The sequence below is a fragment of the Rosa rugosa genome, chromosome 2 (assembly GCF_958449725.1).
Source record: "Rosa rugosa chromosome 2, drRosRugo1.1, whole genome shotgun sequence".
NCBI lineage: Eukaryota > Viridiplantae > Streptophyta > Magnoliopsida > Rosales > Rosaceae > Rosa > Rosa rugosa.
In genome coordinates this window covers 57,253,203-57,267,427 of record NC_084821.1, presented here as the reverse complement: position 1 = coordinate 57,267,427, position 14,225 = coordinate 57,253,203, and the positions used below count along the sequence as shown (strand labels likewise).

General features: G+C 38.6%; 2 protein-coding genes across 3 annotated transcripts; one reads left to right on the top strand and one right to left on the bottom strand.

Moving 5' to 3' along the window:
* Window positions 1–7,696: 7,696 nt before the first annotated feature.
* On the top strand, window positions 7,697–13,963 carry LOC133728706 (uncharacterized). 2 transcript variants are annotated; one of them, XR_009855970.1, is made up of 2 exons: window positions 7,697–7,963; window positions 9,880–10,018. XR_009855970.1 is itself a non-coding variant. In XM_062156131.1 (2 exons), exons 1-2 carry the CDS (start codon window positions 7,879–7,881, stop codon window positions 13,810–13,812), a joined length of 339 nt encoding a protein of 112 aa, XP_062012115.1. In that variant the 5' UTR covers window positions 7,697–7,878; the 3' UTR covers window positions 13,813–13,963. The 2 variants fall into 2 exon arrangements, 1 of the variants encoding a protein (XP_062012115.1); XM_062156131.1 differs by lacking the exon at window positions 9,880–10,018 and adding an exon at window positions 13,559–13,963.
* LOC133728705 (probable leucine-rich repeat receptor-like protein kinase At1g35710) lies at window positions 7,971–11,850 on the bottom strand. Its single transcript, XM_062156130.1, has 2 exons — window positions 8,718–11,850; window positions 7,971–8,629 (listed from the first exon to the last, which is right to left on the bottom strand). Exons 1-2 carry the CDS (start codon window positions 11,740–11,742, stop codon window positions 8,283–8,285), a joined length of 3,372 nt encoding a protein of 1,123 aa, XP_062012114.1. The 5' UTR covers window positions 11,743–11,850; the 3' UTR covers window positions 7,971–8,282.
* Window positions 13,964–14,225: the final 262 nt, after the last annotated feature.

The window sequence follows — 14,225 nt, the reverse complement described above, 5'->3', positions numbered from 1 at the left end:
GTTCCTACTGAAGAACAGTTGGCGGATATTCTTACAAAGGCTCTCTCGAGTAAAGCTTTCTGTGACTCACTTGACAAGTTGGGCATCCGTGATCTGTATGCACCAACTTGAGGGGGAGTGTTGGCGTGAGTCATGCCATGTAATTAGGATTGTGAATATTGTGTATTATTAGGATTATTTTTGTTGTAATTAGTTTCCTAATAGGTCTTGATGTATCTTGTATATATACTCCATTCTTAGATAAGGTAAATAACATATCAGAAAATCCCAAATCTCTTGTTCCTTTGTTCTTCTTGACTTTCTGGAGCTATAGGACTGTTCTATATCCACCTGGTTGTGGTTTTTAGCTAAATTAGTCTGACATGGTTTAGAGTACGCGTAGATGCAGATCGAATGCCATGCATGGTTTTTTAGATTCATAAGAGTGATTTGCACGTACCCTAGTTTTTCAGAAGCAAAGAAAGACCATTGGACCTGGGCCTCACTGTGCGCTAATTCGATTTGATTTGATGTTTCATGAGGATGGCAACCTAGGTTAGTGGCATGGCATCTATATTTTGGGTTAGGTAATTTTCTTGGATCCATATATCGACTTGGGTAATATTTCTTGGATCTTTAAAATGTGTCGTACCACAATTGCATGCTTTGACAATTTGTGAATGAGCAGGTGATTGGGGTAGTTTAGGGTATATATAGTGTTTTCTTTTTTAGTTTTTAGTCACTTTTGAACAAGTGTGCAACCAAGTTTGTAATGAATCTTATTTGCTAAGGATTTTCTCCCTGTTTAGGTAGAACATGCATGGTAATTTGTTGCTTCGGGGGTCTAAGCTTTAGTGTAAGTAATTTCATTGTGACAACTCGGTGAAGTCGGTGAATATCTTCACTCCCCTACGGTCAAGGAAGGATAGGCCTAATTGCCACGACTAATTACCAATATACACGAACCAGTTTTGATTAGAACCAGATCTGAAGCTTTTGCATAACCATAAGTCCATAACACAACTACACAAGCTTTGGCTTCCACACGTTTTGCTTTTGCCACGAAACAGTACCTCAATGCCCCTGGTTTGGGACGCTTTCAAAGGCACCGTCATGTGTGCCTTTGCCCAAACTAACAGACGTTGAGTCGATCAGGACTGACCTTTACAACTTAGATTTTGCATCTGCCATCCACCGTTGAGAATAAGTTCTCTGAAATCAAAAGAAAACAGAGGCTTCACATGAAAATAATTACAAAAAATTGGTACTCTCAGAAAATTATGAGAATAAAATCTCAACAGGCTGTTACTAAATCCAAAGAAGTTTGTAATGGGGATAAATTCAATATATTACATTGTGCAAAGTCTTACAACATATATACAGTTTTCATATGATACGATCCACTATTCTAGGACCTATTCTAGGTAAGTTGTTTCAATGACAGCAATTACAGGATGTCATCAATCAGTTGCAATTCTTTCCTTCAATACTCCCCCTCAAGTTAGAGTGGATATTGATCACTCCTAACTTGCTCAGCAACAATGAAAACTGTTTTGAACTCAGGGGCTTCGTGAAAATGTCTGCTGGTTGCTCCTTGGTTCTTATATGTTCTGTTTGAATCAATCCTCTTTGCACTTTCTCTCTTACGACATGACAGTCTATTTCTATATGCTTGGTCCTTTCGTGGAACACAGGATTAGACGCTATGTGTATTGCGGCCTTGTTATCGCAGAACAACTTGACTGGCTGCAAATGTTGAATATTCAAGTCTTTCAAAATGTATTGCAACCATGTTATCTCACAACAAGTAGTGGCCATAGAGCGATACTCGGCTTCTGCACTCGAACGTTAGACGATACTCTGTTTCTTTGTTTTCCATGAAATGGGAGCATGTCTGAGGAAGATGCAATAACCCGTTGTTGACCTTCTAGTGTCTTTGCAGTGCGCCCAATCTACATCACAATATGCTCTTAATTCCAATGGCCCTTTTGAAGGTAGGAAAATACCCTGACCTGGTGTCTTCTTGAGGTATCTCAACACCTTGTGAGCTGCATCTAAGTGAGGTTGTCTTGGTTTATCCATGAACTGACTAAGTATATGAACTACATACACGAGATTCCGTTTGTGATTGTCAGATAAATGAGGCGTCCAACAAGCCTTCGATATTGAGATGCGTCTTCTAACAATCTTCCATCTTCTTGTGTGAGGGTTATATTTTGCTCAACTGGAAAACGTGAAGGTTTTGCACCAAGAAATCATGTGTCTTCAAGTATTTCCAATGCATACTTTCTTTGACTTAATGCAATGCCATGCTTGGACCTTGCTACTTCCAATCCAAGAAAATATTTCAACTGTCCCATATCCTTCAGTTTGAAGTGGCTTGATAAAAAGCTTTTGGTCCTCATAATATCATCTAAATTGTTGCCTGCAAGAATTACATCGTCCACATAAATCAACAAAGTTGTAAAGGTACCTTGATGGCTTCAGACGAGCATGGAATAATCAGACCATGATTGCTTGAAACCGGCTGATTTGAGGGCTGAAGAGAGCTTCAAAAACCATTGCCTGGAGGCTTGCTTCAAGCCGTATAATGATTTGTGTAGCTTACAGACCTTTTTCTCCCCCTTTCGTTCAAAGCCAGGAGGAAGTTGCATGTGCACATCTTCATGGAGATCTCCATTAAGGAACGCATTATTCACATCCAGTTGGTGGAGATGCCAATTTTGTTGAGCTGCGAGACTGAGCAAGACTCAGACTGTGGTAAGCTTGGCAACTGGTGCGAATGTCTCCCTATAATCAAGGCCTTCCACTTGGCTGTAACCCTTGGCCACTAACCTGGCCTTATAGCGTTCAATGGTTCCATCGGGGTTGTACTTGATTTTATACACCCATTTACAACCGATCGGTCGTTTGTGAGCCGGTGGTGGAACTAGGCTCCATGTTTTGTTATCTTGCAGTGCTTGAAGCTCTAGCCGCATAGCTTCTCTCCACTTTGGGTCTTTAACTGCCTGAGAAAAAGATGTGGGTTCTCTTTGCAGGGTAATATTAGCAGTAAAGGTTCTATGAGGAGAAGAGAGATTGGCATATGAAAGAACATGTGAGAGACTATGAGCCGTACCAGGAGTTGTGACCTCGTTCGAAGAAGACGACGGAGCGAGACGTGAGGGGAGGGCCGCATCAATGTGAAAGTCCTGTAATGCGGTAGGGAGCTTGGAAGCGCCAGTAGGCTTGCGTGGTCGTGGTGGAGTTTGTTCTGGAGGCAAAGGTGATTGAATGGGATCAGAGGAGATTGTGTCCAAGTTAGGAATGGTGATGTCAGAAGATACGGGTTCTGTAGATGAAAGAGATTTGGAAGGAGAATTAGGATGTTGCTCAGCGGAAGACTGGAGATTTTGAGAGATTGTAGGTGGAGAGTTATGTGTGGGACTCGAAGGAGGAATTGTAGGAATTGAAGGATTATCATAATGGGCCAAACGAGTTATAGAAGGAAACAAATCGGTATTTTGAGATGGAAAAGACTCCGAATTTTTCGAGAAAGGAAAGACATTCTCAAAGAAAATCACATCCCTTGAAACTAGGGATTTCTTAGTTGTCAAGTTATAAACTTTATACCCCTTTTGGCCGTGTGGATAGCCAAGGAAAACGCACTCCATTGATCGAGGATCAAACTTACTAGGACAAGTTGGATGTGTGGATACAAAGCATTGACAACCAAAGACTCTTAAATGAGAATAGGTAGGTTCCTTATGGAAAAGTTTTTCAAAAGGTGTTTTTCCCTGAAGAATTGGAATTGGTGCTCGATTAATCAAGTAAGTTGCTGTGAGTACGGCATCCCCCAAAAAGGTTTTGGCAAATTGGCTTGGAAAAGAAGGGCCCTGGCCATGTTGAGCAAGTGGCGATGTTTGCGTTCAGCAACACCATTTTGTTGTGGTGTGTTGACGCAGCTAGTTTGGTGGATAATGCCTTTAGAAGAATAAAACTGGGGAATCTTAAACTCTGGACCGTTGTCACTCCTAACGACCTTAACATTTTGACCAAACTGATTTGCAGCCAAATGAATAAAATGGATGAGGAGAGTGCGTGCTTCAGACTTGTGTTTCATCAAATACACCCAAGTGCTTCGTGAATGGTCATCGACGATTGTTAGAAAATATTGTGCACCAGAAAAAGTTGGAACATGATAACCTCCCCAAATATCAATGTGAATTAAATCAAAGCAAGATGCACTACGAGTAGTACTTAATGGAAACGGTTGTCTAGTAAGTTTGGCTAAAGGACAAACAGAACAAGAGCTTGAATCACAAGCTTTATTTGCAAGAAATGAAAACAATGAAGATGCTTTATTTGAGGGATGACCAAGTCGTTGGTGCCATAAACTGTCCGAGTCCGAGTTGGTGTGTACCGCATTGCATGTTCCTTTCTGTGGTAGATTGAGTCGGTAGAGTCCCTCCTTCTCAGTTCCCGTCCCAATCATCTTCCCCGATTGTAGGTCCTGTATGACACAAATTTGTCTTAGAAAGATGGTAATATGAAAAGAGTCGAACGCTAGTTTGCTCACAGAGATCAAGTTAAGGTAAAACAAAGGGACACATAGGACATTGTGAAGAACAAAATGTGGAGAGAAAGCTACAGTGCCAACATGAGTAACACGTGCTGTGGTACCGTCAGGAAGCTTGACCCAACGATTAGAGACTGATTTGAATGAGGTAAGCAAGCTGGGATTACAAACAATATGATCGCTTGCACCACTATCTAATATCTATAAGGGCTCTTTACTATTCTGTGCAAGGGAGATAAGTTTACCTGAAAGCTCTTCATAATTGGGAATGTTACCGACCAAATTGGCTGAGGCAGCCTTCGTTTTGGTTAGGAGCTGATTGAGAAGTTAATGACACTCTTCTCGTGAAAATGGGAAATCAGTCGCAGCTTCCTTTTGATCATCTTCAGGAGCTACATGGTTTGCTTTTGATCTTGCTTGTCCACTTTCAGTAGCATTCTTCCTCTTTCGGCAGTAGTCATAGGAATGTCCCTTCCCATTGCAATATGTGCATTTGAGATGAGCTCTGCAGTTCTTTGTGTTGTGGTTGGTCATGTTGCATTTTTCACAAAATTTGGCTTCTCCTTCTACAGACTTGAAATCACGAGTCACTTTCTTCACTGAAAAAGCAGAGGATTCTGGTGGTGCCGTGGACTTGCCAACAGTGGTCTCTGCCTGCTTCTCTTGGCATAGTACCATCGCATAGGTTTTGTTCAGGTTCGGAAGTGGATCCAACCCTATGATGTTGCTGCGGGTAGGGGTGTGCATAACATGATACAAACCGACCGATAAATATGGTTTGGTTAAGGTTTTTTAACTTTAAAAATTGAAAATCGGTTCAATACTGAACCAAACCATTTATGAACTGGTTTGGTTTGGTTTCTCTTGTGCTTAAACCGCGGAACCCGAACCGACCGGTATGCTTGAAATATAAGAGAAAAAGTTTTTTTTTTTATATATACACATAATAAATATATATTCATTTGTCCAATTTGTTCTAAGTAAGTTTTAAATCTCCAGTTATAACTTTATTCTCAAATGATATACTACCATATTGAATTCAAAGCCCAAAGGCCTAAAACCTAAGTATATAATCGCAGCCAGTTTTTTTATCCATCGCTGCAAGTTTTTTTATCCTCTCACATCACATTTCTGATCTCTCAATCTCACATTCTTTGACCATTAATACTATCATATTAAGCTAGTACTGTGACTAAGTCGTTAAATAAGTGAATCACTTTCAATCTAATTTAGATTTTAGTTTTTGACTATATGTTGTGGATTTTAATTGTTGAATTTTAAATTTAGATAATTTAACATAATTTCAATTATTGAGATTGAATTTTTACTATGAACTTTTTCATAAATAGCATGTTATTATTATATAGGTGAAAACCGCCTAACCGACCGAACCAAACCATTTTTAATTGGATTGGATTGGGTCGGATTAAGGTTTTTTTTTTTTATGACTGGTTCTCCAAAATGCCTAATCCGCTCACTTTGACATAGAGACGGTTTGGAGTCAAAACCGATCCAACCCAATCCGTGTGCAGCCCTAGCTGCGGGTCTGCGCAAAATTCTCATTAAGTCCCATAAGAAATTTCATGGTCTTTTGTGTTTCCATGAAATTCTTAACTTCAGCCGCTGCTTCACAGTTACAAGTAGGAAATGAACAGAGAGCATCCTTTTCATCCCATAGGCTTTTGAGTTTTGTGAAGAAGGAAGTGACTGAGTTTGTGCCCTGCTCACATTCATGTATGGTGTTCTCTATATGGAACAATAAAACCGTATTAGTGTGAGAGAATCTCTCTTGCAACTCTAACCACATACCTCTAGCATCCTTGCAATGGATGACACTGCTCGAGATGTCTTTTGACATAGCTCCTAGCAACCAGGTTTTGACAAGGACGTTGCATCGGTCCCATTGCAGTTGTTCATTAGGATTGTGAGTCGGCCTTTTTAGGGTTCCATCAATAAAACCCTTCTTGTTTTTTATGGTGAGTGCCATGGTCATTGACTGCACCCACGTTGTATAATTGTCTTCCATCAGTGGTTGTGAAACAAGGACAGAACCTGGTTGGTCCGAATGATGGAGGAAAAGAGGGTGATTGGAATTCTCCCATGGTTCTGAGGTCTTGGAAGAGTTCGAGCCCTTTCCGGGTTCAATGAGTCTCTGCTCTTCGTCATCACCAACCAGGAGGTATATGTTTGTATGAAGTTCTAGGTCCTCAAGAGCGTTTGCTTTGATACCATAAAGAAGTTTGTAATGGGGATAACTTCAATATATTACATTGTGCAAAGTCTTACAACATATATACATTTTACATATGATACGATCCACTATTCTAGCTAGGTAAGTTGTTTCAATGACAGCAATTACAGGATGTCATCAATCAGTTGCGATTCTTTCCTTCAATAAAATCTCAGAGCTTAAATCTTGGACTGCATATTATTGCAGCTCTTATACTTGTGTGTTGCTGCTGTTGTAAGCATCTTAGAGTTGTTGTAGATGATATCTAGAGAAATCAAAACCATAATTAATTAATTTCGTATGGGCAGTAGTTGAATTCATAATTCATAGGAAAAACATCTAAGAGGATTCGTGGATGTTTTCAGTGAGCTGGAAGAAACTCATTTCTTTGAATGGGGGATAAATATGCCCGGCCAGTAATTATTGTTGATTGGTCGCAATTCTATTTGTACGGACTACCACTTAATTGGCAGTGCCACATGATATACTAAAAAATAATTACAAGTGATTAAGACCTACATACTTGAAAGATGCAAAGTGTAGTTGGATATTTTATTGGTTCAGGACTTCAGGTTTTATTGTGACTTGGACAACATATTTGAAATTTGAAAAGTATAGTTAGATATTTCAATCAGGTGAAATTTTATTTTGACATGGACTACATACCTAAAAAAATGTAAAATATAGTTAGATATATTGGAGAAATTATTAAGTAATTTTGAATTACAACATATCTATGGTTTGAAACAACTTAATGGGTCGATATGACTTATTATTTTTTAATTTTTCTGTCTTATGTATGCTTGTGTCAACGCCACAGTGATTGAGAACACGAACGCATTGTGGTCATGAACCACAAAATAATCACTCACCTTTTGTTTATTAAGTCATTGACTTGTACCAAATCGCCAAGAGAGGCTAAAGGAGAACCAGAGAAAACAAGAAAAAAAAACAAAAAGAGAGTGAGGATAAACTAGAAAAAGAGAAGGAAAAAGAGATGTGAGCCGTACGTGATCGATTGGCAGGGGATAGCTGTTTGTCGCCGATGGGTAGTATCACACCATTTATGATCCATCAAATGTAATCATAATACATCAACTTCCCACCAACGATGTGTCCAAGTCCGTGGCAGAAAGCAGAGGTCGATTACGATGACCAAGTCCCCTCTGTTAATCTTTCATACAACTCAACTAGAGGTAACTGTGTGTTTTTTCTTCTTCTTGGAATTAATTGCAAATATTCTTTCATCTTTGTTAATGTTGATCATTAAGTTACGCAAAAACAAGTGCTAGATTTCTGGGTGAGGTTACTTCAAAGGATGACAACTTTCGCCAATTTAAAAGACAGCCCGAGCAAATTGGGACGAAGAAAGTCTCTATTAATAAGTGGGTGCAAATTCTTACTAGAAAACTCAAGTTCAAATGATACGAAATGATCAAACTAATCAATACATGATTGTGCTCAAACAAGAGCATCTTATTTATGCCATACTCATAGGCCACACAATTCAGATAATTAACTAATGAGTTGCGCAAGTGTAATCTCTGGTTGTCCCGAGGAACTTGCAGGGTGGGATGATAAGACCTGAGAAACCCTGTGCATTGTTGGCCTGGATTGTGGATGGGGATGTTTGCATGCAATTGCTAGGCTTGCAATGGTTACCAATTCATCTTGAACATGAGGTGTTGGAGCCGGGAGGCGTTGGTCCAATACATCCTTCAACAATTTGTCTTCGTTGGCGGATGGAGACGAAAATGAGGAGATGATTTCACCCAGCCGCTTCCCCATTATGACTTCCAGTGCCAGCACCCCAAAGCTATAGACATCGCATTTCTCAGTTACCTTCATTGTGTAAGCCAGCTCTGCCAAACACATAATATACGTCCATATATAAGAATGTATATATAGGCTAAAGTATAAAATTTAGGAAACATGTGTTAACTAGTTTACCTGGTGCTATATATCCATATGTGCCTGCACGGGTAGTCCAATTCGATGAGTCTGCATTTAGAAGCTTAGCGGTGCCAAAGTCTGAAACACAAGGCTCATATTCGTAATTGAGCAAAATGTTGTTGCTTGATATGTCTCGATGCACTATAGGTGGTGAGCAATCATGATGCATATAAGACAGGGCATGAGCTACACCTTTCACAATCCTCACCCTTGTGCTCCAGTCCAGCTTTTGAGCTTCATATTCTTTGCTCAAGATTGAAGCCAAGCTACCATATTCTAGGTAGTCATAGACCAAAAACGAGTGATGGGCATGTGAACAGAAACCACGAAGTTTCACAATGTTCCGGTGCCGTATCTCTATTAGTGCCCTTATTTCATTAAGGAATTCCTTCCAAGACGACTCCTCACCATCAAGTATTGGGTGGAGTTTCTTCACTGCAACTATGCTACCTGATAGCAGCTCTGCCTTGTAGACACTTCCGGATCCTCCCTTTCCGATGCAATATACATCATCAAAATTATTGGTTGCCTTGATGATTTTGTCATACATTCTTCTTCCATCAAACTCAGATATGGAAAAGACTTCTTTTTGCTCCACATTGCTCTGCTCTGTATCCTGCTCTTTGTTTCTTCCTTTTTTTCTAACGAAGGCAATTCCAAGGAAGGCAAGTGAAAGTAAAAGTATCCCCAGAACAGGGAAAACAATTATAAACATGAGTCTTCGATTCTTTTTTGTGGCATGCTTATTTTCCATGGAAGGGCAGGGTTGAAGTCCTGTAATATTGCCACACAATCCTTCATTGCCTTCCAAAGGAGCATCTTGAAATGCTTTGTTGTTGGGGACGGGACCCTGCAACTGGTTGTAGGATATGTCGATTTGAACCCAGCTATGCATTTGTTCAAAATTTTTGGGTATGGAACCAGAAAGATTATTGTGGGAAAGATTCAGAATCTCTAAGCTTTGCATTTGGCTCATTTCTGATGGTATCTGATGGTCCAGTGAATTATGACTTAAGTCTAGCTGGGACAGGTGGACTAAATTCCCCAATTGAAATGGAATTTTTTTGCTGAACTGGTTGTTGCTCAAATTCAAGTAGTGTAAACTGGACAAGTCACCTAAAGTGCTTGGAATTGACTCATTGAATTTGTTCGTTGACAGGTCAAGATACTCAAGATCCTTCAATGATCTAAATTCTGAGGGTATCCGACCCCAAAGTTGATTACCATTCAAAATCAGATTCACCAAAGAAGTTAATCTCCCAATCTCATTTGGAATCATACCAACTAAACCATTTGATGAAAGATCCAGTACATGAATTTGGGTTGCATTGCTAATCTCAGGTGGGATGCTACCAGTCAGGTTGTTTCCGGCAAACCGGAGAGTTCCTAATCGTGAACATTCCCCCCAGACAGGTGAGATTTCACCGTAGAAGTTGTTGTGGCTTAGGTCTATATATTGAAGATTTGGATAGGCACCAAATTCTTCAGATATATTTCCCGTCAGATGGTTCCCATGAAGAAGGAATCTAACTAAGCTCTTGCAAGTTTTCAAGCTTTTGGGGAGGGGACCTATCAAATGGTTGTTGTATACTGTGAAGTTTTCTAGTAATCCGCGCCCACATATATTTTGGGGCAAATAACCAGAAAATTGGTTACTATCCAATGCCAGCATATTCAATTTCATGAGATTCCCAATCTGATCAGGAATGGATCCAGATAGTTGGTTTTCACGAAGGAATAAGGTTTCTAAGTTTCTCAACTCACCAAATGATGTAGGAATGGAGCCACTAAGTTGATTTGTGCTCAACTCTAAATATACCAGAGATTTCAAGTTACCTATCTCTTTTGGAATAGTGCCAAAAAGTTGATTTCCATAAAGATAGAGAAGCTTAAGGTTTCTCAGATCACCTAAAGATGTTGGGATTGAACCAGAAAGATTATTCAAGTTCAAGTACAATCGCGTTAGGTTTCTTAAGCTTCCAAAATTTGGAGGGATTGGACCTGTTAAATGGTTTTCACCCATTTCTATTTCAACCAAATTTGAAAGGTTTCCTATCTCGAGAGGAATGGAACTAGAAAGTTGATTGTCGTAGAGACCCAAATATGTCAGGGTTTTTAAGCTTCCAAAACTTGGAGGGATCATACCTGTTATATGGTTTTTAGCCATTTCCATTTCAACCAAACTTGAAAGGTTTCCCATCTCTGGAGGAATGGAACCAGAAAGTTGATTGTCAAGGAGATACAAATATGCCAGGTTTTTTAAGTTTCCAAAGTTTGGAGGGATTGGACCTGTTAAATGGTTTTTATCCATTACCATGTCAACCAAACTAGAAAGGTTTCCTATCTCTGGAGGAATGGAACCGGAAAGTTGATTGTCATGGAGATACAAAGTGATCAGGTTACTCAAGCTACCTAGAGAAGAAGGAATTGGACCTTCTAGATAGTTATGGTAAAGAGTAAGCTCGTAAAGAAACTTGAGCTGACCTATCTCTTGAGGAATTGAACCATTTAACTGGTTTTCATGTAGGTGCAAGACCTCAAGATTTGTGAGAAGACCAATTTCTGGTGGAATTTTCCCAGACAACTTATTATAAGATAGATCAAAAAAGATGAGTTTGGAGAGGGAACTAATATGAGGTGGGATGCTGTCAAAGAGTTCATTCCAGCTAAGGTCAATATTTTCAAGATTGGGTAAGGACAGGAATGGAAATTCATGCAGCGTACCTTGTATACCAGAACTGGTGAGGTTTATCTTGTTGACACTTCCAGCAGTGTTGCATGAAATGCCAGTCCAAACGTTGCATGGGCTTCCTTTGGCTTTTGGATTGGTGGAATTGCTGGGAAAGTAAGTCCAGGAGGTCAGACTATTATTCTGGGTTTGGTTTAAAAAGCTGGCTTTCCATTTGAAGAGAGCCTCTGCTTCACTAGAACTGGAACTAGCAGAAGCAAAAGCATTGTTTGGTGATGAAATCAGCTGAACGTACAAAAGAAGGTAAGATAGAAATGATCTCATGGTTCTCATGGTTTTGTATGTGTTTGCTGTATGATATGATAGAGAGCAATTCAGTCTTAGCTTTATTTATAGTGCGCATGGCTGCCTTATAGTATTCTGCGTGCACTGTATAGTACTTCAGACCTTTTTTTTTTTTTTTTTCCGATGACAGTGCAGACTTGAGACAGTTCAGACTTGAAAAGGGAATGTTTCATTTTCTTTCTTTCTTATTCATGATGGTTGTGGTTAGTTTATTTGTTATTCATTTTCTTTGTCTCGAAACTTTATTTGTGGAGACTTGGAAAGTTATTTGTCCACTTGGGTCCAAGTCTTTAAAGTAAAAATTGGAACTTTTGCATTTTACTTTGAATCTTAAATAAAATTAATCAATGGGTACTTGAATCTAAAGATTAAAATATCTGTATCTACATATCTATTGGAATTTTGAAAAATGGAGATATTTGAAATATCAGGGATATAGGAAAAAATATATAGTTTCTGAAATAGTCAATTTATTGAATTACATGTAAATACATATAAATGTCAACTTCTTCTACATCCAAAAAGAGACTATAAGTGGTTGAAAAGTCGCTCGTTGGTCTACGAAAATGCAATAATCAGACCAAGATATATGACCCATATAGTACGAATTGTAGTGATGAACATGATAGTTATAGATCTCTTTAGAGTTGCCGATTGTTTCTCCTATAAGAGGATAATAACCCAACAATCTGTTCTCTTTATCTGGAACTTTAATATAATTGAGGTCAATCCCATATAATTGAAAAAGATGTAGTGAATGAGTTACTTTTTGAAATTGCTTCATCATGAATTCTCTTTGTCCAGATTCGTCTTCAAGGAATTTTTCCTCACTTGAATTCCACTCCTCACTCGGATTTTCCTCGAGGAGTATCCAAATTCCCTTTGAGGAGATTTCTCCTCACCTATATTTGCTTTGAGGGGAGATCTTTCCTCACGTACACAGATTTGCATTGAGAGAACTACGTACTTCCCACACAGAATCGCTCCTTGAGGGTATTTCTCCTCACCTGGATTCACCTTGAGGGGATTTCTCCAAAACCAGATTTCCCTCAAGGAGATCTTTTTTCATACAAAATTGCATTTAGAGAATTATTGAGTCTTTTCTATTTTTTTTTTATCAGATGTTTATTCACTTTATCAGGGATATATCCCAAAATTTTTCACTTTATTGGAGATATATCTCAAATATCTAATATATCAGGGATATTTGACGATGTCGAAGAAATTTTAAGAAAAACGGTAGAAAATAAGATATTAACCCCTTATTATATATTGGCCTATCCAAAAAGGGATATATTAGAAATATCGCAGATTTGAGTACTGGCGTAGATGTTAATCAACTTATTCATGATCTGTTCGTCAAATCCAGTAATGTTTTTTTTTTCCTCTTACTCGCCTAAAATATACCTGTCAGTGGGGGTTATGCGTATTAAAAAATTGATAACAAGATAGACTATTCAAATCATAAGAAATTTGGCTCCAATTAGTTGAATCAAATTTGCTAACCACATAAACTCAGCTCAGTGGTGATACCACTGCTGCATATGCAACCGCCACGTTTTACTCTCACTAACTCAGTAACTCTGGTTAAATAATTTTAATAATTATTATTTTTTAATACATTTTTCTCTCACCACGTTTCTTCCGTATCTTTTACTCTCTCTACATGTATTCTTCTTCTTCATCTTTGTTATTGATGAGAACATTTTCTGAGTTCTACTCTTCCACTACCTCTTTGAATTTATTGTAATATGAATTTCAAGAAACTATCGTTGCTAATATGTTCTTTTTCTTTATGGATTAGTTCATGAGACTAAAGAGTACGTGTATGAAGAAGAAGAAGAAGATGTCGACTTCGAGTTCGTGTCGTTTCAGAAATCCGCCGACGAGGTTTTCTTCGGCGACCACACCCGGATGGACTCCTTCCCATTGCAATTTGCAAGAAGAGCAAGTCGACCGGAGAAGGAGATAAGAGTCTGGTTTCTCCTGGGGTTGCTTGATTATGATTCAATCCAAAAGAAAAAAGAAATCTTGATAAAAGCTTTACATCAATATTAATAGAAAACTGTTCAATTTCAACAGATGTGAAAAGTCTAGTGTTTGGACATCAATCTCCAAATTGCTTTCCCTTTCCTTGTTTGAAATGTTTCAATGCAATTTCGGTTTGGGTTATCATGGAGAAAATCTTGTTGGAAGAGGCTGGGTATAGAGAATAGTATTGAGACTTTTGAAATAATGAAATAATTTGCCTTACTAAAAATCGAATCCCAAAATTGAGATCTCTGCCTCTCTGGTATGTTTCTAGGTTTGAAGTTGGAATGGGGAAGGAAGAGAGACAATATTGCTTTTTTCATCTCTCTCATCATTAACCACATTAATATTATTAATTTATAATACTACTTAAACTTAACCATGATTAGATTACGCATTGACGGCATTGTGTGTCAAATCATTTGACTCTACACATTTGA